The sequence below is a fragment of the Pinus tabuliformis genome, chromosome J (genome assembly GCF_031772625.1).
Source record: "Pinus tabuliformis cultivar Carrire ecotype Pingquan chromosome J, CPIR1, whole genome shotgun sequence".
Classification (NCBI taxonomy): domain Eukaryota; kingdom Viridiplantae; phylum Streptophyta; class Pinopsida; order Pinales; family Pinaceae; genus Pinus; species Pinus tabuliformis.
In genome coordinates, this window is record NC_142295.1 from 995,387,731 (window position 1) to 995,413,875 (window position 26,145).

The window sequence follows — 26,145 nt, forward strand, 5'->3', positions numbered from 1 at the left end:
TAGGAATTGACTCGGTTCTGGAAGGCGAAGAGGTCGACAACATGGGAAGTGATTTGTTTCAGTGGGAATGCAGACAGGTCATCAACGTGAGGATAAATTGCAAGAACACGAAACAAAAGGGGCTTTTTGCTTATTGGTTTTTTGCGGGTTTGTTTCAGGCTCTTGGCTTTGGGATGGTTGGCATTGATTTTGGCTTCTGCACGGGTTTTCAGAGAGCACGAATGGCTACGTACAAGTTAGCCAAGGTGGTCGATTGCTGTGTATGGTATTACTATGTAGCAACTTAGGAATTTCGAGCACTCTGAGAACTCTACTCTCAAATTTGCATTCTTGTCTGTAACAACACATTTTGAATGAACAAAAATATTTTAAATCCTTGCTATGTTCTCGTGAGTAGACTTGAATTACTCCATATATGTGCTCTATGATTTAGTCATTTGAATTAATTATTATAGTAGCCAAAAACCAAATGGTCTGGGTTGTGTGCTCTATAACAATGATTCAAGTTTTGTAGGTTCTGTGAAAGTTGGAAAATCCTGCATTGCATCATGTGTTATTAGAGCTTGGTTTGTTCTGGGATTTGCATTGTGGTTTGCTTCGTGTAACAGGGTAATAGAAACCTTGTTTGGTGGCTGCACAACAGGGGTGTTGAAGGTACAAGTTGGGTCACGAAACCTAGGTTGAGGTCTGTGGATGTTGGTGAGACATTTATAACTTGTAAGTATGCCACTGAGGAGAAGAGGGGTAGGAGGAGGAGGTGCGGGAAATCGTGAGCTGGAAGAGTTAAGATGAAGAATAAAAGAGTTGGAGCATAGAAGAAATGGAGATGTAGAAGTAAATTCAAAGGCCAAAGAAGAAATAGATGAAGAACAAGAAGTAAAGGAGAGAGACCCAACAATGAGGTTGATTTCATACTTGAGCAATAGAGGTAGTGCAAGAGTTGAAGTTTTTTGTTATGATGGCAATTTGAGAGTTGATGTGCTCATCGATTGGATTGGAGAATTCGAAAGATACTTCAAGTATGAAAATGTTCAGGATCCAAATTGGGTGAAATTTGCCATGACGAAGTTGAAGGGTCACACTGCATTGTAGTGGGATGTGTTGCATAAAGACATAGTAATAAGCAACTAGAGAAGATCAAGACTTGGAAGAAGATGGTCACGAAGATCAAGGATAAATTTCTGCCTGTTGATTACCAACATAATTTGTATAAACAAGTCCATAATCTAAGACAAAAGAAACCTCTGTTCATGAGTACACTGAGGAGTTTTATAGATTGTCACTTCGATCAGGTATAAAGGAACCAAAATTCCAAAGAGTCACGAGGTATGTGATTGGATGAAATACTTGATTCAAGACAAAATGAGTACGCATTATTTCCGGATTGTTGATGAGTCCTATCACATTGCCCTGAAGGTAGAGGAAAAATGAATAGGAAAACACAACAAGAAGGCAGAGGAAGAGGTTTTAGAAGAAGAGGTAAGGCTGAGATTGCTAGAGGCAGTGAAAAGGAAGAAGAATCCACTAGTAGTCAAGTTGGTACAGGTGGAAACAATGTTGGAAGAGGCAAAGGAATTCTCGGAAGAGGAAAGGGCAAGTTTTTCTTAATTACTTGTTATCGCCGTGGAGTTCAAGGACATAAGAAATCTGAGTGCTTGGAAGGACAAAATTCAGGGAGAAGAGGTGAAGCGAGAACACAAGTTACACAAAATGTTGAAGCTTTTGTTGCTGAAGAAAATAAGACTGTGCTTCAACAAGAAAAGGGAGAAAATTTGATGTTTCACAAAGTGTTGCTCAAGCTTGAGAAGAATACAGTGGACGAACCAGAACAAAGAAGGAAAGTTTTCAAAAATAAGTGTAAGGTCCAAGGAAAGTGCTATAACTTGGTTGTAGATGGTGGAAGTACAGAGAATTTAATGTCCACTGAAGTCATGGAGAAGCTAAAACTCAAAAGCTTAGTCCATCCAAACCCTTACAAAGTCTCATGGTTACAAAAGGGATAGCAAGTGGATGTGACTGAGTAATGCTTGTTGAATTTCAAATTGACAATGTTCAAGAGCAAGTATTGTGTGATGTGCTTGACATGGATGCTTGCCACATACTTCTGGAAGACCGCGATTGTTTGATAGGCAAGGTGACCATGATGGTCGAGAAAATACTTATGACTTTAGGAAAGATGGATAGTAGTACATACTGACCCCAATGCTAGAAAGTACAACTATAACGACAGGAAGTTGTGGAAGTACTAGCACGGGTAACAACAAGATCATGTTGTGTTCAACCAAGGAGTTTGTACATTAGGAAAGAAAGGCAAAATTCTATTTAGCGGTAATCCAAAGGTTGTGCAAGCAAAAGTGAAATTAGAAACCATCCTGACAAAAATTAAATCCTCATTAGATGAATTCAAGGAGATTGTTGTTGGAAAAGGACTCCCTCTCGTGAGAAGTATTTCTCGTCAGATTGACTTGATTTCTGGATTGGGCTAACCAAACAAGGCACCTTATAGGATGACTCCAACATAGAATGAGGAAGTAAATAAGTAGGTACAAGAGCTGCTTGACAGAGGATTGATAAGAGAAAGTTTGAGTCCATGTGCTGTACCAATAATATTGACTCCAAAGAAGATAGGTGAGTGGAGAATATGCACGAATTCTCGAGCCATCAATAGGATAACCATCAAGTACAATTTCCCTTGCCAAGGATGGAGGATATTAAGGATTGTTTGAGAGGGGCTACATATTTCACAATGATAGACTTGAAGAGTTGTTATCACGAAATTAGGATTAGGGAATGTGATGAGTGGAAGATTGCTTTCAAGAAAAAGAATGGATTGTTTATATGGTTGGTTATGCCATTCTGACTGACTAATGCCCCTAGCACATTCATGAGGTTCATGAATGAGGTATTGAAACGATTCTTGGGGAAATTTGTTGTAGTGTACTTGGATGATATTTAATTTTTGGTAAAAACAAAGAGAAGCACTTGGAGCATGTAAGGCAAGTGTTGCAACAATTGAAGGAAGAGAAGTTGTTGATCAACTTGAAGAAATGTACATTCATGCAAGATGAGTTAGTATACTTGGGTTTTGTGATTTTGAAGGGAGGTTTGAAGATGGATTTTGGAAAAGTGAAGGCTCTTTTGGGTTGGCCAACACCTTAGTCTACTTTTGAGGTGAGGAGATTTCATGGGCTGGCAAGCTTCTATTGGAAAATTCAAAGTGGTAGCTTATTATATCAATTTTCCTTTACCTTAATACTTGCTTGTGAACTTTGTTAATCTTCTTTAGATCTTTAGTTAGATATTTTCATCAAACAAATACCAAGAACGAAACAATAACAGTAGAGGACACAAAAATTAGGCTCTTAGCGAGGGCAAAACCCTTCCAAGGGGAAAACCCTCAAAACTCTTATCTTCTTATGGAATCTTCTTCAAATGAGACACAAATACTCAAGTCCTCCTCCAAGTAGCTAGTCAGCGCTTCCACCAAGTTCTTCCTTCTTCTTGCTCCAACCAGCTTCAAAGCTGCAACTTCGACTTGCCAGCTTCAATACTGCAACTCTTCTGCAACTTTGATCCTGTAGCAGCTGCACGAAAACCTTAAGACAACTGATCCAACAATCCTCCTTTGAGCAAAGCAAGTCTCCTAAGGTCAATGAGGTCCATATAGAATACTCGCTCTTCCTGCAACCTGATGCTGCACCTACAACTCGAATTTGCAATTTCGACCCTACAAGAAAGCTGTAAAAACCCTGGATTTTTCACGCGTGAGAGAGATAGAGCCCAAAAACAAAGATTTTGCTTCCTCCTTGGATTTCTCTTGCCTTTTATACTTTCAACCTTCCTTCTTCCAGTTTCCCAGCTACAAATCAAATTTTTTCTTTGGAGATCAAACTTCTTGGTGAGTGAATGATAAATGAGGTCGATTTGCTCCTTTATATATCATTTCCAAGGGGTCGAATTCCCGCCTTTTAGGCCGACTTGAAGTTGCTAGGGCCAACTTGTACTTTTGGAGTTTCCAGGACTTTCTAGACACAAAATAAATTCTTTTTCCTATTACATTTTCCCTGGAAGGGTCTTATAAACACGATGTTGATTCCTTTAAGTCATGACAATAAATACTAAGGCCTAACAAACCCTAGAAGCATGAAGAACATGGTTTTACCTAGAAGGCCATCAATAATGAGCATGAAAACCATGCTTCATAAAAATAACTTTTTCTTTTCTTTTCTTGTTTGTTACATAATATACATATTGAAATGAGTACAACAACAATCATGAAGACCAAAACTAGTTACATTTCGAACAACTTCTATCGGAAATTCATTAGGAATTTCAGCCAGAGTTGTGCGCCTCTTACTGAGTGCATGACGAAATAGAATTTTAAAATGGAAAGTAACAATTGGGGAAAGCATTTGCAGATTTGAAGAGGAAGGTGACAAATAAGTCTATTTTGGCGATTCCAAGGTGACTGTGATGCGTATGGGACAACAATTGGAGCAATTTTAATTCAAGAAGGGAGACCAATAACATTCTTTTGTGAGAAGCTGAACATTGCCAAGAATAAGTATTTCGTATATGATCAGGAATTTTATGCTATTATGCAAGCTTTGAAGAAGTGAAGACTTGCTACCCAAGGAATTTGTCTTGTTTATTGGTGACAAGGTATTACAATATATCAACAATCAAGGTAAGTTGAATCAAGGCATTCTAAATGGGTTGAATTCTTGCAAAGTTATACATTTGTTTTGAAGCATCGGTATGGAAAGTCGAAGAAGGTTGCATATGCTTTGAATAAAAAAAGTGTTGTTACTCAACACTTTGTTAGTAAAAGTGGTGGGTTTGGAAAGCATGAAGGAGTTGTATGCAGGAGATGTCGGTTTTGGAGAAGCTTGGATAGCTTTTAAAACACCTTGGAGTGTGGACATGACCATGTTCATGGATTACTATATCCAAGAAGGGGTTTTATTTAATAATCAACAATTATGCATTCCTCAAGGGTCAATGATGCTGAATCTTATTAAGGAGCTACACGATGGAGGCCTAGGTGGAAATTTTGGCAATGGATAAGACCACCACTTTGGTAAAGGAGAGGTATTTTTGGCCTAGCATCAACAAGGATGTCCGAAAGTTTGTTGAATGCTATAGAATTTGTCAACTAGCAAAGGGCAAAAGTCAAAATAGAGGGCTATATACTACATTGCGGATACCAGATTGGCCTTGGGAAGATGTGAGCATGGACTTTGTCTTGGGACTACCAAGGACACAAAGGAAGCATAATTAGTGTTATTAGGGCCAGACCAAACTGGTTTGAACTTTGAACTGGCCTATCCGACTGATTTGAGGCCAAACCGGTAAGGATTGGTGACTTAAACCGCATTTGGCCAGTTTGATACCAAACCGATCGATTCTTGTATGAAACTGGCCAGTTCGGTATCGAATCGACTTTTTTCACTGAACTGGTCGGTTCAGTACGAAACTGGACGATTTTGCACATTCCGCTCAGCTTTTCTATTAAAAAAAGCAATGACTTATGATAGGGAAATCCTAATATTTGACCATATTGCCCTACTAATGCTATTCAATTCATGGTAATGTTAAATTCTTAAAGTAAAAGTGGCATTCTCCTTTATCTTTCATTTTCATCCTTTTACTTAAATTTTTAGCAATACCATGAAATGACTTAGGATGTTTGAGACTGGTTCTTCATTGGATTTCATATGGAGAAAGTAGAATTTTAGATCTCACTAAAAACCTAGAAGACTTAATAGTTTTCCAGGATTTCAGGATTGCTGGGGTTGTAAGTTGTAACACTCCATTGGATTTTTTCATGTACAAGGGTATGGAACTAGTATTTAATCAAGAGCACCAAGACCTCTATGTACCTTGATGTTAGTAGCATTAGTTGTCGAACTCCTTTGTCATGAGCCTACTAAAAAAAGTACCCATGACTAAAACAAAATCTTGACTTGATATGCTATGCTTTTTCTATCTTATTTTAATGCTTAGAGGGTGATATTGACAATGAAGATCCCAATATAGGCAATGATTTGGATGATATGTAGAGATTTGTTGTAGCATGACCTTTTTTAGCTGCTAGAGGCCATGTGGAGCTTGTCTGTTGATGTATTTTCGGTTTAGATATGGATTGCACTCGATGCTATTTTGGTTATGTGTACCCTTGCATTATATATAAATGAGCACTTTTTTCTTATGTGTATAAATTGCTTGGATTCATATGGATGTACATGAATATATATACTTTTCTTTAAAATTTGAATATTTTAAGTTTTTGGTTGACCCATTTTTTGATCTGGTTTTTTTAACGGTTTCGGTCTAGTTCTAGCTGGTTCTCGGTCCGGGGGGTCTACTGGTTAGATGATTGGTCTGGTTTTGATAACTTTGAGCATGATTTAGTGATGATTGTTGTAGATAGGTTTTCGAAGATAACACATTTCATAGCATGCAAAAGGACAAGTGATGCTACTGAAGTGGTTGTTTTATTCATTAAGGAAGTAGTGAGACTTGATGGTTTGCCCAGGACCATTATTTTAGACAAAGATACAAGATTTATGGGTCACTTTTGGAGGACACTATGGAAGAAAATGGGAGCTAAGCTGTTATACAATTTAGCCTATCATTTGCAAACAAATGGACAAACTGAAGTGGTTAACAAGAGTCTTGAAAATTTGCTGAGAATTTTGAGTGGTGAAAATCCCAACCAATGGGATATGGTTTTGGCACAGGTAGAGTTTGCATACAATGATTCGGTGAAGAGATCCACTGGTAAGAGTCCATTTCAAGGCTGTCACCAAAAGGTATTATGGACTTGATACAGTTGCCAGATTGGGAGGAAAGCAAGAGTGTTGATGCAATTGATTTTGCAGACAACTTGTAGGTGATACATGAACAGGTGAAGAAAATATTGCAGCAAAGTAATGACAGGTACAAGGAGAAGGCAAATTTGAAAAGAAGGGAAAATTTTTTCACTTAAGGGGAGTTGGTAACAATGCATCTCCGGAAAGAGAGATTTCCCTGGCGTACCTACAACAAATTGAAAGACAAGAAAATAGGCCCATGTAGAATTCTTCGAAAAATTTGAGAAAACACCTACAAGCTAGAGTTGTCCAAAGACTTGGATATCTCTCTGATATTCAATGTGGTTGATCTATATGAGTTCCATGAAGGGGAAGGTAGTGAAGAAATGGGTACGCGTGCTGAGTGGAAGGAACTGTTATCCGTCAAACCTGTTAAAGACAGTTACCAGCCAAACCTGTCAAAGAAGTGGAAGAAATTTTGGCCACAAGGGTTGGAAAGAAGAGTTGTCGTAGGGAGTACTTGGAGTATTTGGTCAAATGGAAAAACAGAGGATCTGAAGATGCGTCATGGGTGATAGAACAAGAGTTACCACACTTACAAGGGACTTCAATCTCTGAAGGAAATACCACTTGAGCTGGTAGCTCATATTTTCTTACCAAGGGTATCTGATGCAGGAGCATCCTTTTCCTTAGGCATTCCTCATCAACCAAAAACAAGTTTCTGTTGAGTTCATAATAATGTTGCAAACATCGATATCAAGATAATATTAGCAAAGGCCTGGAAAAGCAAAAAATCGAGAAAATTTCCGTAAAAATCGGCAAACATCGACAAAATTAAGATACTATCAAAATATCTGTAAAAATTGACAAACATCAGTTAGGCCCAAAAATCACGATTTCGTGATAAAATCGAGATGTTATCGATATGTTCACAATACTTGTTCGTATTAAGTGCTGTTACTTCCCTGTATTTTATGTCGCTGACAATCCCAGGATCATGCACTCATACTTTTGCTGCGTGGAGTTGCTGACACATCCAAAATAGGCAGTTGTTTAGCTGCGTTGCTACAAGACAACCACTACTAGATCCGCTGCGAGAATCAGATGAAGGTTAGAAATTTGGTTTGTTTGCATACTGAGAGGAAACGAATCGACTCAGTTTTGGAAGGCGAAGAGGTCAATGACATGGGAATTGATTTGTTTTAGTGGGAATGCAGAGAGGTTGGCAGCGTGAGATAAATTGCAGGAACACAAAAGAAAAGGGATTTTTGCTTATTAGTTTTCTGCGGGTTCGTTTTGGGCTCTTGGCTCTGGGATGGTTTATATTGGTTTTGGCTGCAACATAGTTTTTAGAGAGCGCGACTGGTTGCTGTATGAGTTAGAGAAGGTGTTCGGTTGTTTTGCGTGGTATTGTTGTGTAACAATGTACGAATTTCAAGCATTCTGAGAACTCTACTCTCAGATTTGAATTCTTGTCTGTAACAACACATTTTGAATGAATAAAAAGGTTTGAAATCCTTTCTGTGTTCTAGTGAGCAGACTTGAATTACTTTCTGTTTGTGCTTTGCGATTTAGTCATTTGAATTAATTAGTATAGTAGCCAAAAGCGAAATGGTTTAGGTTGTGCATAGAAACGATTCGAGTTCTATAGGTGTTGTGAAGCCACAGAATCCAACGTTGTGTCATTTTCTCTTTAGGTTTAGTTACGAGTGCTAGGGATCATGCCTTATTTCAATTGATCGGGCGAAAGTTGAGAGTCCAATTACTTAGCTGTAACACTTGATTTGTTGTAAGCAAATAGTTTTATAGTAAGTGAATGGATCTATGATACTATGCTTAGTGTAAGAATATGGGCGGGGAAGTAATTAACTATAAACTATCAAAGAAAATGCAAGCTATCCTAATGTTAATTCCCAAATTCCTTTGGTGAACTAATTAATCTAAATGTTGAAAATGAAATAACTTAGTTGAGTGAGCATTACTATAGGTGCTAAATCTTCTTGCACTGAAAATGAGAGTTGTGACAAGCCCCTCCATAACAATTCTCCACAAACCACTTGTTCTTCCTGCAAAATAGGCTTGCATGACCTACTACATATGATGATATGAAAATATGTAACTGAATGAAGATCCAAGTGCCCTCACAAGGGTGGGAGGCCTATCTTCCCTAGATATGCTAGAATCTCCCTTGAAGTTGTAGGGTTGGATCATCCAAGGTATCAGAGGACTAGGCATTTTGTGGTGCTCTGAGATGAGACAACAAGGGTATAAAATTGGATTTGAACTAATAACAAGAGATCCCTTTTGAGGTGTCGAAGAATACAAATGCTAATAGTGTAAAAGTCTAGTAAGTGAATTAGTGTTGAATTTTCTACAAGAGCACAATAGAATACTATTTTCTGCCAGATAATTACTACCTAATGATTTTCACAATATATTCTTATGCCACTGATATCGTTAAGCAATTACACTTAAGAGAATATCAACAGATAATGCAATAGAAACAATGAAGATCATAGAAAGAAACCCATTTTCAAAGATACTATTTTTACCCTAGGTAACACAACCTTGAGAGAAAACCCAACAATTTTTCTTGAGGGGAAATTATTCTTCAACAATGTTTACAAATTGAATTTGTCTAGAAGTCTATGGCAAGTACAAATCCAAGTACTAGTCAAAACTTGGTCAAAGTAGCAAAAGTCAACGTTGGTCAAACCAACCAAAAATGTTCAATAGGTAACACTGGTCAAATAGTCAACCTACAGTCGAACTTTGGTCTTACGACTCTTGTGGTCAACTGTGGTCAAATTGTTGAGCATGTGTGACCCTCCTGCAACTCGATCAACTTTGGTCAAACTCAACTCAAAACAATTTAGTCAACTCGGTCAAACTTGGTCAAATATGGAGAGAACAATTTGGTCAAATAATCAACTTGCCCTCCTTTTCTCCACACATGCGATTTTTAAAGAGACCTTAAAAAATGAAGAAACTCACTTTGTGGAGAAAATGAGATGTCACATCATCTATATATACTAGTCGAATGGGGGTAAATTAACCCAAGGGACACACTTTCATGCGCTGGGTTGAATTGTCTTCCTAGGCTGACTTGATGCTCCAAAATCAAATCTTTTAATTTAATCTTTCATAATTTTTCTAGGTTGACTTAGGCATGTGGGAATACCTCCCAATGCCACACAAAAGAATTAACAATTAGGAGGCTAGATTAATATTAATATTTGATGCTATTTGAGTTTGTGCTTGCAAGATTGGTTTTATCTAGTGGATTTTTCGAAGAGACTTTACAAAGAGTAATTGAATTGTATAAATAGGAAAGCAAACCAACCTCAAGGATGACAAACTAAATGTTCAACAGAGGGACTTTTACAAAAAAATTCAAATCGCTAGGTTTCATTGTGTACTAATGAATTTTCAAGGTCATATCATGGGTTTCTTTGTTTTATAGGGTATGATGCATAGTGGTAGTATAGCCAGGAAATCTATGATTTGTGTTGCACCTTGAGATCAAGAAAAGTCAAGGAAGATGTGATCTGTTTGACCTTGAAAATGGCAATGCCAATGGATTGGGGTTGTTGTAGACTTGTGGTGAGGCATAGTAGCCACAAACCTAATTTGGGGTTTGCACTCCAAATTGGTCCCATAGGGTAAGGAAATACCCGAAGTGATTGACCCAAGGGGTCAAAATGAACAATATCAAAAAAGAAGCATTAAAGAGTAAGAGAGGGAAGGTGGTCTAAACTGCGAAGGATGATAGAGAGATATTGTGTCATCATTGGGTTGGTTAATTGTGGAAATGACATAGAAGAGGGTCACAAGATGACAATGCTCAAGTTCAATTTCCATACACTACAAGTTTCATAGGATATCATTCAAGCCACATGCGGTGTACATCCTATATATCTTGATCTCCTTTCTCCATAAAGTATGATCTAGAGGGGCTAAACTTCATGACAAGCAAAATACCCTTCCTTTAAAGTTTGTTTCTCAGGAGTAATTTTCTCTTTGTAGGCCTCCCCATGAGGCAACCATGGTGTTGGTTCTATGAGTGGCCTTTGCTCCTCTAATCTAGTGGCATTTTTATTGATCACCTCATCTGTATTAGGTACTATCTTGACACTTTAGGTCACCTCGTCCTGCCTAAGGAGTTGAACAAGGTGATGGGAGGGAAGGTTTGTAGACTATGCATTCAAGTCACCTCTATTGCCCTTCTCAAGTACCTCGGTCCTAAGATGGCTTTCTATTTTGAGCATTCCATTCAATGGAGGAACATCCTTATTATTAGACCCAATTATACTCATATACATTGGATTCATAGCTTCAAAATCCCTTAAGGCTCAATCAAAGCATTGCTCACATCAATGCTACATTGAGATGGATCATTGTATCTTCAGATCAAAGAAGACATGGTTGGTTTGTCACTTGAATGACATCGAGTTGAAAGAACGCCTTATTGCTTGCTACCCTTTATACTATGATATCAAGGAGAGGTTTCCTTTTCTCTACAAGGAGTTAGGAGGATTCCTATCCACTTGTTTCCCTTTCTCGAACTAGAGGTATCTAACTCTTTTCTTGAGGGAAGTGCTGGGTTTCAAGAGAAAGATTTTATGCGTGGCACCCGAGACAATCCCTACAAGGTTGATCACTCGCCTCTTTCCCTCGATCTTCGTTATAGGGGACCATAAATGACATGCAGAGCCATAAGAGATCAATGTTTGGATTATTGAGACCATGCACCTCCTTTAGACATATAGCTTGTAGACTAGTTTCCATTGAGAGACTTGAGGAGGCTTCATGCATGAGACAACTTGGTTGCTTACACCCCTCCATCATTTCGAGTACTTGAAGCCCCCTTATTGGATTCTTCTTAATTGCCTAAAGTGTTAGGAGAGTTGCGATGGACAATTGGTATGTGGTTGGGATTATGCTTCTTGGTATTCATCGTGGGGTCTATCCTAACAAGATCATCAAAGAGTGTATTGGCCCTTTCTTTGTGATTGAGGACACAAACAACAAAGTCCTCTTCTTCTTTCCCCTCTTATCTTACTTCTCTTGACGTGACTTTTTCCACATTTTATGTTTGACATGGGTGTTGTTTTGTATCTATATTATTTTTTAGTACTATTGTTGAGCTTTTGTAATTTATAGCTATTGTAGATTAGGGTTAGGAGTCACTTTTGTGTTCCCATTATGTGCTTACATGGGTTGTACTTTTGAGTCCCATTGACCTAGTATTGTGGTAATTCTTTCGACATCAATAAAATGATCTTATCTACTTGTGAAGAGGTGGTTTATTTGCTTGGTTAAAAAGGGAATCCCATGAGTTAGGTTCTACAAGTCATTAAGACCACCAAGGTCATTGATACTTACAAGGCTCCTGTATAGTCCATCATCAAATAATGATGAATAATTTTTCTGCTAATTGCTTTTAGGTAATTCAACTTTTGACAATGTTGTTGACAAATGTCACCAACTTATCAATGCGCAATAAGGAGTTGTTTCTATTTCGTTTGTTTTTGTGGCAAGATAACATGCTTTGATGTCTAAGAAAAGTGTTTCATGAGTTGAATAGAAATTGCAATCAACTTTTGCAACCTTGCAATGAAAATAGATTAGGCTGAGCCTCACTTGAAATGTGGCCTTTTGGTTCTTTGTTTTTTAAGGATGGTTTAGTTGGCCTAGTCAAGGCATGTTTTACATTCTAAGGTCAAGTTTTGTTGAAGAGAGTTGGAGTGTGTCCAATTAGTAATTGCAAAACACAAGGACTATTTTCTACTATTTTCAAAGAGTTCATCTCGATATTAGAACCTTGAAGATTTTACAAGAAAGTGAGATTTTCATATGTTAAGTGTTAAGCACGTAAAACCCTTTACTAAGCCCAGATATATTGGTTATTAGATTTCCATTGTTATACTAGTAGCTGGGCCAAAGCCTTTCATTGCACCCTTCATTATAATTTTACCCTTTGTCTCTTATATATATATACCAAGGACACCTAGTCTTAGGGTCATCTCCTCTTGTCTTTTGTATTGTATCCATTATAAAAGGGGGTTTCCCACATGAAGTGGTTTGTATTCATTGATATTTTATCATTTTTAAGGCACTTGACTCTTTACATTTGCTATAGGAGCCTATGATCCTAGGGTTTTTCTCTTTCAATCATGACATCATGGCATTTTTACTATAACTTTGTTTCTACAAATCTTTAGATAACAAAATCTTGAGGAGATTGAGGAGTAATATCGAAGTACACATGGTCAAAATTTCAAGTTTTTGTTTGCTATATTTGTGGACATATACCCTATGGAAGTTAGGGTTTGTGACTATTTGTGAAATTAGTCTTGAACGAATCATTTATTTAATTTTGCTATGACTTTTTGGTTCAAAATGGATCTAAGATAGACTTTTGAGTCTAAAGTGTTCATCACAGAGGAAAATGAAAGTCCAAGGATGCTCTTGGAAATAGTCCCATTGCATAGATCTTCTCATTCTGAATCTACTGCAACTTGAATGGGCTAAAACGGATTTTGGATGAAGAAGTTATCGCAGAATGAAGATTGCCTTTGTCCCTTGAAAAATGAGGCATTTCTTCTAAAAATGGCCTAAAAGGCTCCTTAAGGAAATCGCATCGGAAAGGCTCAAAGGGCGGACTTAAGCCAAAGGCATGAAGGATTTGCGATGAGCGATTAGCGATTACGATATCGGCGATCAGAGGTGCAAAAGGCATAGACCCCCGCCAATGCAATACACGAAGTGTGATATCGGCGATTGGCAGATCGGCGGTCGGCATACCCAAAGGGCAGATTCCTGGGCCGTTGCGATTGCGATTAGCGATCAGGGTGCGGATTCGATAGGGTTTATAGACTCTATTTCATAGAATTCGAAATCCGGGAATTTGGATTTTCAATGTATTTCTCGTGTAAATGGGTTTTGGCCATTACGCCATGCGATAACGATTAGCGATAGAATGGTGGACCCGAAAGGTTTATTAATGCAACCCTATAAATTTTGAGTTTTGTGGTAAGTGGTATTTTGGGCAGGTCTCAGGCGGTAAGTGGTATTGGATGGGCTTTGCCCAAACCCATACACTGGTTGACACGTGGCATTGAGAAAGAGAGAGAAAACCGCCTTTTCGGGTGGGTAATCTCTGCGCACATAAGCCACCCGAAACGGATTTTCAGCGGTTGGATCGGCAATCATGCGATCAACAGTGGGCTTGCGATAGCCATAAAAGGCAGACCTGAAAGGGTTTTTAGGGGCAATTCAATAATATTTGAAGTCTGATTAAATGCTCCATGAGGCGTTTTCCTGTGTATTTCCGGTATATCTTTGTGCATTGGGAAATATGGTCGTTTTCGGGTTTTCACTTGAAGAAAGGCCCCCGATTCCTTGGAACTGCCCCTGATCGTTGTGCCATGCTGCAAGTGGGCGTTTTATAGGCAATGCTGCGTTTGTAACGCCGAGAGAGCCACAGAGCCACAAAGCCAGATGGCTAGTCGAAGAGACAAAGCGCAGAAGAAGCCGCAAAGCCGCAGAGGAGTGATTACACGCAGAGAAACGACTGGGGAAGCCACAGAGCTGGAGGAGGCCTCACAAGCTAGAGAGCACAATTGTTGAGGCAACGCAGAGAGTTTTAAGAGTCACTTGGAGGTCGAGTGAACGAGAGAGCTCAATTGACAGCAATAGAGATGCTGGAGGATTGCGAAGGGGTGCTTGGAGGTCGAGCGATCCATTGATGCACGCAGAGGCCGAGAGAAGCTCAGAGCGCCGAAGAGCCAGAGCCAGAGCGAGAGCCAGAGCCAAGAGCCAGAGCCAAAGCCAGAGATAGAGCCAAGAGCCAGGATCCAAGAGCGAGAGCCAGAGCCAGAAAGCCGGAGAGCTTCAAAGCTAGGGAAAAGATGGCATTCTAAGTCCATTGTTTCTGTGCAATACAATGGAGTTGAGCGTGGAGCTTGTAAAATGATTTCAGCCATAATCCTAGAGAGCCTAGTCGAGTTGACTAGAGCTCAAGGAGACGTAGCCCAAGAGTTTTGGGTGAACTCCCTATTATATTGCTGTTATGTGTGTTTGCTTGTTGCTGCATCGCATTGCTGCTTTACTTGCTAGTATATGTTTTTATATCAGTTCAAGCAAATAAACTTAAAGCACATAAACAATTTTAAGACAAACACAAGCGTACACCTATTTTCAAGCACTTTTTAATTCCGTAATTGGTTAATCATAATACTCAGGAATATTTAAGCTTTGGAAGTGGGAGAGGTTCTTGTAAGCTTGACAAGAATCCTTTAGGCCCCATTTTTAGATCACTTTTCTATGGGTAGTTTTAGACTGTGAAATTTTGTGGAGACTAAGGGGAAATATCATCGCGCATGTGGTCAAAACTTCGTATTTTGCTTCATTGTATTTTTGAAGATATAGTCTATGCAAGATGTGGTTTGCAACTAACCTTGATATCATTTTTGAAAAAGTTATCTTGGAGTTTTAACTATAATTTTTTTAGGAAAATTTCAGCGTTTGAAATCTTTAGAATTATGTTTGGACAAAACTTTAGATTTTTACTTGTTATATTTTATGAGATATATCTTGTGGAAGTTAGGGTTTTTGACTAATCTTGAATTTGGTCTTAAACAAGTTATTAAGGCGGTTTTGCTATAACATTCCTTCAATGAATTTTCAAACTATGAAATTTTCAGGGGTTTAAGAAATCATATCAAGGTGTGAGAGGCCAAAATTTTAGACTCAGGAAGGGCTCATATTTGAAATATATATAAAGACAATGATTAACCATTTGGACAATCTCCAAATTAAGGCTTGAAGGTACATAACTTATAATTGGCACATCTTTTGATTGGAAGATCCATTTTTGGGTGACTGAAAATTTTGATAAAGAGTACTATTATTTTCTCATACGGAAAAGAGTTCTACGAGAAATACAACTCATAAAAATCAAACATGACATCTGAGGAAAGTGAAGACTTAGAATACATGGTCTCCCAATTAAAGAACCATGTTGGTGAAATGAATCGTAACATGTTGAGACAAGTGGAATTATCATGTTCTTAAGAAGTCCTTTAAAAGGAAATGGAAAACAAAATGAATGAAGTGAGGAACACATGGATAAGAAAATGGATGAACTGGAAAAGAAGAGGCTTTCTAAAAGGGACACAAAGATCCAAGGAAATCATGAAGATAAGGAAAACAATTGTGTTGGGACTCCAACACATATGGGGATAATTTTATCATGATTGGAAAGCTTAGATATTGAATCAAAAGATCTTGATCATTCACCATTCAAAACTCCACAACATAAAAGGTTCAGCTCGGCCCTAAGAAACTGCTTTCAAAAGATTGATATGAGGAAGTTTGATGGAAAATATCCTATAGGCTATAACATGCATATCTAGATGGAGCAGTGCTTTAATCTATATGAATTGTCTGCTTTACAAAAGGCAACTATTGCATCATCGTGTTTAGAACAAAGATCAATTTATATGTTATCAATGGCTTTGTGAAAGGAAAAAGGATTCTATTGTATCTTGGTCCATTTTTACGAAGGAATTTATAGCACATTATGGGGATATTGAAAACAATACATTATTTCATCAATTAGTAAATCTTTGTCAAAAAGGTCGAAGTACAAAACAAATTCAACAATTCCAAAAGTTAAGTTTTACGAGTAAAAAACATTCCAAAGGATAATTTGTTAGACCTGTTTATGGGTACTTTAAGGGAAAGTATCCAACATGAGGTTTGTTTCTTTGAACCAAACTCCCTAGAGCATGCTTTTAGGTGAGAAACACAAGTTTGGAGTAAACATATGTTTACGAGAAGAGTGGTCACTAACAACTATAGAGAACATCGTGCTCCATCTCGTAACCTCACTTAACCGACAAGGTTGACACCTCAGAAAATGGATGAAAGAAGTGCAAGGGGACTATGTTTCAATTTTGAATGCAAGTACAATAAGGGGCATAAATGAAGTGATAAGGAATTATTCTATATAGGCTTTGAAGTGGAAGAAGATCAAGAATTGGAACCATCACAAGATGTAGAGCTAGAAGTGACTAGTCTAACCATATCTGGTCATGCATTGGTCAACATCAATACTCCATAAACCCTCAAGATAGTAGGATATATCAAAAAGGAAAAGGTAATTGTGTTGATTGGTTCAGGGAGTACCCATAACTTCATCAATTACAAATTGGTAATACTTCTCAATTGCTTTTTATTTCCAGCAACATGATTTCAAGTAAATAATTGTAGATGTAGATACCATATATTTTTCAAGGAAGTGCCCATATTTTTATGCTGAATATTGGGGGGGGGCATGGGTATTTATTGGATAGTCCCATGATTGCAATTTGAATGCATGGTGCTGTTGTTGTATTAGAGGTCAAATGGTTATAATCGTTGGGAATAATGGGCCTTAGTTTCTAAGATGTTTTCATGAGATTTTTCTTGGAAGGCAAGGTAACTGAACTTAAAGGTATCCAAGGGAAACCCTCTAAAATGATAAGCTCTAACAACATAACAAAATTACTCTAAAAGGAACAACATGTTGTAATTGCACAATTGTGCTCATTAGATGTTCTAACATCTATATACTTTGGTACACTTTATCTCTAGAAAGTTATCGACAATCATTCCAAGGTATTTGGAGAGATGCCGGAGGGTCTTCCATTTGCCCGAAATCATGACCATGCTTTTCATTTGCATTTGGAAGTGTACTACCTAATATTAGGCCTTACAAGTTTCCATATGCATCAAAGAGTGAGATTGCATGTTTGGTTCAAAGGTTGGCATCGTTCAACGTAGTCAAAGTGCTTTCCTTTTAGAAATGGTGGTGGTTACAAAAAGGATGGTTCATGGCATATGTATCTAGATTGTAGAGAACTTAACAAAATGACATTAAACATAAGTTTCAACTTTCCTATTCCCCCATTGATGATTCATTAGAAGAATTACATGGAGCAGTGTTCTTTACCAAGTTGGATCTTTGTTTGAGATATCATCGAATTAGAACGAGGCAAGAAGACAGTCCCAAAACAACCTTTAGAAAACTTGAAGGTCATTATGAGTTTTTGGTTACACCACTTGGACTTACTAACGCACCTTCGACATTTCAAGGTATGAAGAATTCTATTTTCAAACCCACCCTTAGAAAGTCTGTGTTACTATTTTTTGATGATATACTATTTTATAAAAATTGTTGGGAGGAGAATGTACAACATGTTGATGGGGTCTTAAAACTATTGGAAGAGCAACAACTATATGCAAAGTATTCGAAGTGTGCCATTGGGGTTCAAAAATTGGAATACTTGGATCATATTGCATCTCATGAAGGTGTCAAAGTGGATCCTAACAAAATTAAAGCTATGGTGGAATGGCCAATCCTCAAAAGCTTGAAGAAACTTAAAGCATTCTTAGGATTGGCAGGCTATTAACGCAAGTTTGTTAAGAAATTATGGTCGAATAGGGGCACCGCTAACAACATTATTAAAAAGGAAGTATTTTCTTAGACTGAACAAGCAACCAAAGCCTTTGAAAAATTTAAGGAGGTTATGGTTACAGTTCCTGTCCTTGGCACACTTTTCAAAAAAACCTCTGTTGTGGAGTGTGATGGCTCATGCCATAGCATTGGTGCAGTTTTAATGCAAGAAGAAAGGCCCCTTGCCTTTGAGAGTAGTGAGCTTAAAGGAAAGAACTTACCGAGCTTAAAGGAAAGAACTTGCCTCAACGCATTTAAGAGAAATAAATGTTGGCCACACTGCATGTGGTTAGGCACTCTTACTAGATAGGAAGAAAATTCAAAGTTAAAAATAAATCATGATAGTTTGAAGCACTTCTTGCAGCAACAATATTTTTTAGAAGTGTTGCGGAAATGGGTTACAAAGGTGCTAGGTTTTGATTTTGAAATTATCTACAAAAATGGAAAACATAATATTGTACCAAATGCACTTTCAAGTGAAGAAGAAGAAACATAGAGTTCATTATGTGCTATTTCTATTCCACAATTTGATTGGCTTGAAGAAGGAAGCATACAATGGAGGCAAGATCGTAAGGAATGCATGATCATTTAACAACTATAAGAGGAGCCAAGTGCATGAAATAAAAATGTGTGGAAGAATGATCCACTATGGTATCAAGATCACCTATATTTATATAAGAATTCCCAAATCAAACAAAAGGTCCATTTGGAATTGCACACTTCTCCTATAAGAGGACATTTAGGGTGCTTGAATACTTACGACATGATCAAGAAGGATATTTTTTGGGAAGGTCTTAAAACTAGTGTTCAATTGTTTATTGCAGAATGTGTGGTTTGACAACAGATGTAAGATAGATACAATCAATGCCTTAGATCTCCTACAACCATTAGATATACCAAGCCAAGATTGGGAAGGAGTTTCAGTGGATTTTGTTACAATTTTACCCAAATATAAAGCAAAGAATGTCATTATGGTAGTAGTAGATTGGCTGACAAAGTAAGCCAATTTTTTCTCTCTTTCTCATCCTTTTATAATAAGTACAATGGTGACAACATTCAAGGAAACTGTGCAAAATCTAGATGGAATCTCAAAGTTTATTTTAAGTGACAGATTTTCATTGGAAATATTTGGATTGAATTATTTGCTTGTTTGGGTACTCAATTGTCTTATAGGCTATAGCTCATCTTACCATCCCCAATTCGTTGGGAAATCTGCGATTGTGAATACATTTTTAGAAGAATATCTTCATTTGCTTTGAATTTGATAAATAAACACAATGGGTCAGGTGGATGCCCTTGGCAGAATGGTGGTACAAAACATATTTCCATTCTTCGTAGAAAATGTTTTCATTTATTGTGTTTTATGGATATCATCGACCATCTATCACATCACCTTCCAAAGGGGTTGCAAAGGTTCAAGTAGGGAGGACCACATAGGGCACTGACAAGAGGTTCTCAGAGTATTGAAGGGCAACTTGTTTATAGCACAAATTAGAATGAAACAAGTAGATCAGTATCACAGTGAAAGTGATTTTATTGTGGGGGATTGGGTATTTGTGGGGCGACAACCAAATAAATAGTGTCCCTCAAGCAACAAAAGGAGGATATCAAATTAGCACCCAGGTACTATGAGGATTGCCAATATGGCTTACAAAGTGGAGTTGTCTGCATCTTCATGTTTACATCCAAGCCTCTGTGTTTTTTGCTTAAAGGAGGAGGTATTCAGTGACAAGATCTGAAGTCCAAACTATTTTACCAGAGATTAATGAAGAAGGGAAAATCATACAAAAACCAGAAACAATCCTTGAAACAAAGCAGCTTTGAAATTGGGCAATTATTGAGTACCTTGTCAAATGGAAGAAACTACTACTGGAAGAGGTGACATGGGAAGATAAGTTATTCATGCATAAATACCTGCAGTTAGTCAATATGTTGAGGACAACACTTGTTTGAAGGGAGGGGCATATTAATCGCATAAAACCCAATGTTAAGCTCTAGATATTGTTTTATTACACTTGTTTGAAGGGAGGGGCATATTAATCGCATAAAACCCAATGTTAAGCTCTAGATATTGTTTTATTACATTCGTATTGTTATACCAGTAGGTCGGTCAGAATCTTTTATTGTACCCTTTCGTTATAATTGTACCCTTTGTCTCCTATATTTGTAAGTTTGTAACAAAGATGCCTAGTTGTAGATCACCTTTTTTTTGTTTTTATTTGTATTGTATCCATTGTGAAAGGAGGTTTTCCTGTCAAATTGGTTTGTATTCATTGATTTTCTATCATTTTAAAGGTGCTTGGGTCATTACACTGAGCAAGTTAACGTCTTCCTTCCTTTTACTAGAGTGTAGCTGTTTTAAGCCATGACGAGTTTGGCATACTTTTTCTTGTGCTATTCTAGCAGTGAATCAAAATTAAAATATTGCAGTTTGTGTCTTCAGTTGGGAGAAGGCATTCTTGCGAATTTGTGCCAACTATAATTTTTTGACAATTCCTGATTGTAAAATGACATTCTTTTTCACATTCATAAAGTTCTTTTCCGTCTGGCGACTCTTGGATTTCATACATTTGAAGCCAAAACCATGTTGTAGCATGATTGCTCAGTTAAGGAAATTGTGCTCATACAGTTGGCTTTTTAGTATTGCTGCTCATTCTCCTATACTTCTCCATGGTGAATATTCATTTCTTGCATGGTAATGCAAAGATTATGAAAGTACTGTCTCTTTTCTTCTTGTAATTTTAGTGACTGAATCAGAATTACCATATTCTTCAAATCAGTTATTTCATTCAGGATAGAGTCACTCTCAAATTGCTGAATATTGCATGTACATTGTATACCCAGGTTGTATATCCCAAGTAATCTTAGCAAGGTGCCAATTTCAGGAGGAATCCGAATTCGTTGGACGGATGGGGAGTCTTAAGTAGAAAACAACTTAAATTAAAAAAATTTACAGAAGAAACAACTTAAGTATCTTGAAGTCTACAAAGGAGAATATTCTAGAAATCTACCAACTGGCATCAAGCTGTGTGCTTAAGCCTAGTGGATCGGTTCAGTTCATGTCTAATGCAATAAATATCACTATTCAATCTTATAATGTAGGCCTGTATATTTGTATATTTTAGAATTTCCTCAGTAAGACATCCACAAATCCTTAACATTTGAAATTTCTTCTGCACACCCATCAAAACCGTCACTGCAAGTGCACCTATTTCCCATCTTTCTGATATCTGTGCTACCAGTTCTTGATTTGTGATCTCATCGAGCAAGGAATCATTGTTTCTAGGAGATTTCATATTTTTATTGATGCTTGTTTATTTGTTTCTTTTGCAGTTTATTCCCAAGAAAGGGGGGACCCCAAAGAGGAATGAGATTATTTTCATTGCTCCTACAGGTGAGGAGATCAAGAATAAGCGGCATCTGTCACAGTACTTGAAAGCCCATCCAGGAGGTCCTGATATTACGGAATTTGAGTGGGGCACAGGTAGATGTCAAAATTTCCTGCCCTTGTAAATTTTCTTTTATGTCAAATCCTTTCAACCTTTCAGAAATTTAGTTTCTGGCCATATGATGTACAGATTTCAGAAAGTATGATATTGACTGCTTTTTGCCAAATGATCTAATAATAGGTGATACACCAAGGAGATCTGCAAGATTAAGTGAGAAGCCAAAAACAACCGAAACCCCGGAAAGTGAGTCTAAAAAGACAACTCCAAAGCGATCTAGGAAATCAGAGGGCGCTTCTGAAAATGCAAAAGAAAAGAAAAAGAAAGGAGCTGAAGCCCCTTCTCAAGAACTTGAAGCTGGCAAGGAAGAAGAAATGCAAGATGTTGAGAATGTGGAGGATTCAGCTAAAGGAAAAACTTCTGCTTCAGAAACAGCGGAAGATGTTGGAAAAGATAAGAAGGATGATGAGAAAGAGAAACCAGCAATGAAGGCTGAAGAGCAACAAGAAGACAATGAAGAGAAACCAGAATCAGAACCTGATGTGATGACTGATGGACCTAAATCTGATGAAGCAGTGGAGGTGGCTGTTGACAAAGGAGAAGAAACACCATTGAAGGATCCAAAAGTTCAGGAGGTGGAAGGGGCAGGAACTGAGAAGATAGAAGTGAAACAGAAAGAAGAAACGCAAGAAGAGCACCATGGTGGGGATGGCAAACCTGAAGAGATAACAACTGCGGTGCCAGTAGAATCACTGGAGGCAAAGGAGGAGAATAAATGTGCTGGATCTTATGTTGACAACTCTAAGAACGGAGAACCTGTAGAGCAAATGGAAGTAGCACGTGAACCTAATGAAAAGCATGCTAGTCAAGAGAATGCACAGCTACGAGAGATTAATTCTCTGCGATGCGAGCAGCTCCCTGAACCATCTTCAGTGAGCTGCTGAATCCCATCGTTTCTCCGCTGTGTATTGTTATAGTTTAGTACATGATTCATCGTTAGCCGTGCTTCAGGTTTGGGGTTTTGTGTAGGTAATAAATTCTTACAAAAGTCTTTTTAGCATTGCAATGTGGTAGCAATGCCACATCTCAAATCTAAACAACGGAACCTGGGGATGCAGTTTGTCTGTTGACATTGCAGACTCACCTAAATCAGAGCTTTTCGAAGCATGCACTTTGCATTTCTGATACAATTCGATTTCTAACTTTGTAAGTTTATTCTGCTAATGCTGTTATTCGACCATGTAATCGATGGGCTTTGGTGCCCTCCAAAGACTTATCTGCGCTGTAACTTGTTTAAATTGGGTAGTTTTGACAGCCTTTACTTTTATGGAACTTTTGAGTGTCTTCTGCAGAGCAGGTTTGAGGAAGTCAATTTCGTTTTTGCTCTGAAATTCTGAAGCCTTTCAGGGTAAGTTTCAGAAAGATTGTGACACTCGTTATTTCTAATCAAATAGTCTTTAAGTAGTTATGATTTAAATGAGCTACCATATAATTTTGTTTTCTGTTAGTATATGGTTTCTCTGTATTGGGGCTAAATGAAATACTGTAAAGGCAATTTTTTCTGTTGTAACTTTGTAGTGATGTTTCATCATTTGCTTAAGTTTGTTTTTTCATGTTGCTGTATAAAGCTTTAGTTTTCATTCGAGGTTTGCTTATCTAGTCATGTTTTGGTAGCATAAGTTACGTCTTTTGACTTCTTGCCAAAATCATAATGGTTACTTTTTGAGTTTGCTTTGTGAGTATAACTCTATAATTTCTTGGGCTGTTCTCCAGCATTTAGGGCTGCTATTGCAGTTAGAATATTATTTTGATATACAGATTTTAGTTTGTTTCTGCATTTGTTATTAACATTACTGGTATTGTTTAGGAAGGTGAGAATGTTGTGCTTTTATCAAAACATGTTCTGCTTGTGTGGATATTGTCTATTCAGTTTAAATGTGCTGTATAATTTGTTTTTCCACTGCATTGGTTTACTTCTTCATGTATAGATTTTCCATTTCATAATTTAAACAGTATTCTTCTATGTGTGCCATTTTATACAAATATGTGATACTTCAGGTTGGCTTTTGGCTATTGTCTGAAATTTTGAACTTTGAATGGTGTACCTGTTCCAGTAGGGTAAGACCAATCTTTCCTGGTTTTGATAGAATAATTAGGATCAAGGCTCAACATTTTGCTTGCATTGTAACCTTAGTATATGATACTCTGCTTGAAGCAGAAACTTAATCTTCTAGTTGAAATAGTACCATCTAGGGCTCTGGCTTTGTTGTCTTCAGCATGTGAGGCTTAAAGTTGCCGTTTGGATGTTCATATTCCGACCATTGTTAATAAATGATAAGATGAAGTACTGTGTGTCTAGTCACAGTAATTATTTTGCTAAATGAGCAGATTTTCTCCTGATCTAAATGATCCTTCCAATCAACTTGTTCAAATCTTATCCTCATTTGGAGTTCCTGTTCTCATCATACATGAAGCAAGGAATGATAATAAGAATCATAGCATGCATTTAAAGTTGTCAGCAATCCATGCAAAATAATTAACATGTCCCCGATTCTATGAAAATGGGTCCTCTGGAGTCTGAATAATTAACGTGTATGACAGAACTAAAATGAATCTTCTATGTGTGAGGCTTCTGTCAGGAATGATGTTCAATATACTCTGTCCAAAGCATTTAGTTTCATATCTAAATATGGAAACTGTACCATACAAGAGCACTTGTTTGAGAGTGTGAAACCTTCATCTGAGTGACAAAAATGGTTTGTAACTTTGTATATGACATCTGAATTGGCTGTCATTTGTTGTGATTTGGTAGGTAGTCTGTTGAAGTTTTATGCTGCCTCTTGTTGCATTTCTGGTTTTCTTTCATGGCTTGTTTATAATGTCATTTATTATGCATATGGGTGTTTTCGACAAAGTCATGGCTGTACATGTTATTTTGTCCGCAAGCTGCAGCATTTCAATTTGTACCTCTTTTCCAATTGCTTATTCTATGCAGACGATTACTTTTTGTCAAAATCGTGGCTGTGAATGTCATTTTGGCAAATTCTTGGCATGGAGTGAGCCATTTGGAAAGGTGGTGCATATTGAAGGGTTACTACTTGTTCATCAATGCAAGGGGAATACAGAAATCAGTGAGGTTAGCAACCCTTGAGTAATCAAAGTGGCTGAAATTCTCTGCAGCATGTACATGTTTTTAATGTTGTTAATTTGAATTATGAAATAAAGTAGATTATCCTCGTGTAGTAGGGTATTATTTGGCCACCTGCATTTTGTATGATATTGCATCCTAGGATGATTATATATATTATGATTTTACTGTTGTATATGTGATTTGAGTACACACTAACGAAACCATTTGTGCAACACTATGGAGCCGGTAGTTGAATTATTTATTGCAAATGATGATGCTGTGTCTGATTTCCTATTTAATGGTACTTTACAGAGCTCGTCTATTTTATGTATCTTTTGGGTAGTTGTAGAACTCAGACCTCTATTAATGTTACTAAGACAACAGTGCAAATTTTTAAACATACATGCAATATAGGCAAGTTGCTCAATGACTTAACGGACCTGCTGATGTAGTGTTGTCTATTACTTTTCCGTTTTGTTCCAAGTCAACTCAGTCTATGTTACACTGGTAGAGGAATACCTCTATTAATGTTACTAAGACAACATTGCAAATTTTTAAACATACATGTAATATAGGCAAGTTGATCAATGACTTGCGGACCTGCTGATGTAGTGTTGTCTATTACTTTTCCGTTTTGTTCCAAGTCTTAGTCCATGTTACACTGGTAGAGGAATATCATTCTCCAAAATACTTGAAATGATTCAAAAGACAGATTGCTGAGGAGTTCCAGATTGTAGAGTATCAGTGAGACATACAGAGGGGCGTGTCAATGTGTCTGTGTACATGCGTAGGTAATGTGTTTGTGTGTGTGCTATCATGAATGAGAAAGCTTTTCAATGTAGATACGAGATGGAGATGAATGGCAAAAGGATGCTGAGTTGAAGGTAGCAAGTTATGCCCTTCCAAACATCATATCTCAGTTGGAGCCATGGCAGTTTATAATGAGCGAGCAATGGTTATTTAAGGCAAAGCCACATGATTGGGTCTTGCCAAAGCAAAATTGGAGAATCAACATGGCAATGGCTCGGAAGTACTCGTCAGTAATTCGGCCGATTAAAACTACATTAGCTCCTACTGTTAATCTGCAATAATAAAGCAATAATTCAACAAAACTTGGCAATAAAATAATCTGGAACTTGTTGAATTGCTCCACACTAGCTGTACTTCGCAGCCTTGCCAAGTCTCTCAAGATACACCGAATTTCTATGAGCATGGCTCACATGACTGGCATTGACCCAAGCCACTTAAGTC

At 37.6% G+C, this 26,145-nt stretch overlaps 1 protein-coding gene across 1 annotated transcript in view; it reads left to right on the top strand.

Annotated features, from left to right (window-relative positions):
* The window catches only part of LOC149230185 (uncharacterized), a 116,116-nt gene extending 92,875 nt beyond the window's left edge, over positions 1 to 23,241 (top strand). The window contains exons 2-3 of the mRNA XM_089378887.1: positions 21,652 to 21,802; positions 21,948 to 23,241. Of these exons, the coding sequence (XP_089235013.1) occupies positions 21,652 to 21,802; positions 21,948 to 22,708 (912 nt within the window). The 3' untranslated portion in view covers positions 22,709 to 23,241. The remainder of the gene's footprint in view (positions 1 to 21,651; positions 21,803 to 21,947) is intronic.
* The last annotated feature ends 2,904 nt before the right edge of the window (positions 23,242 to 26,145 follow it).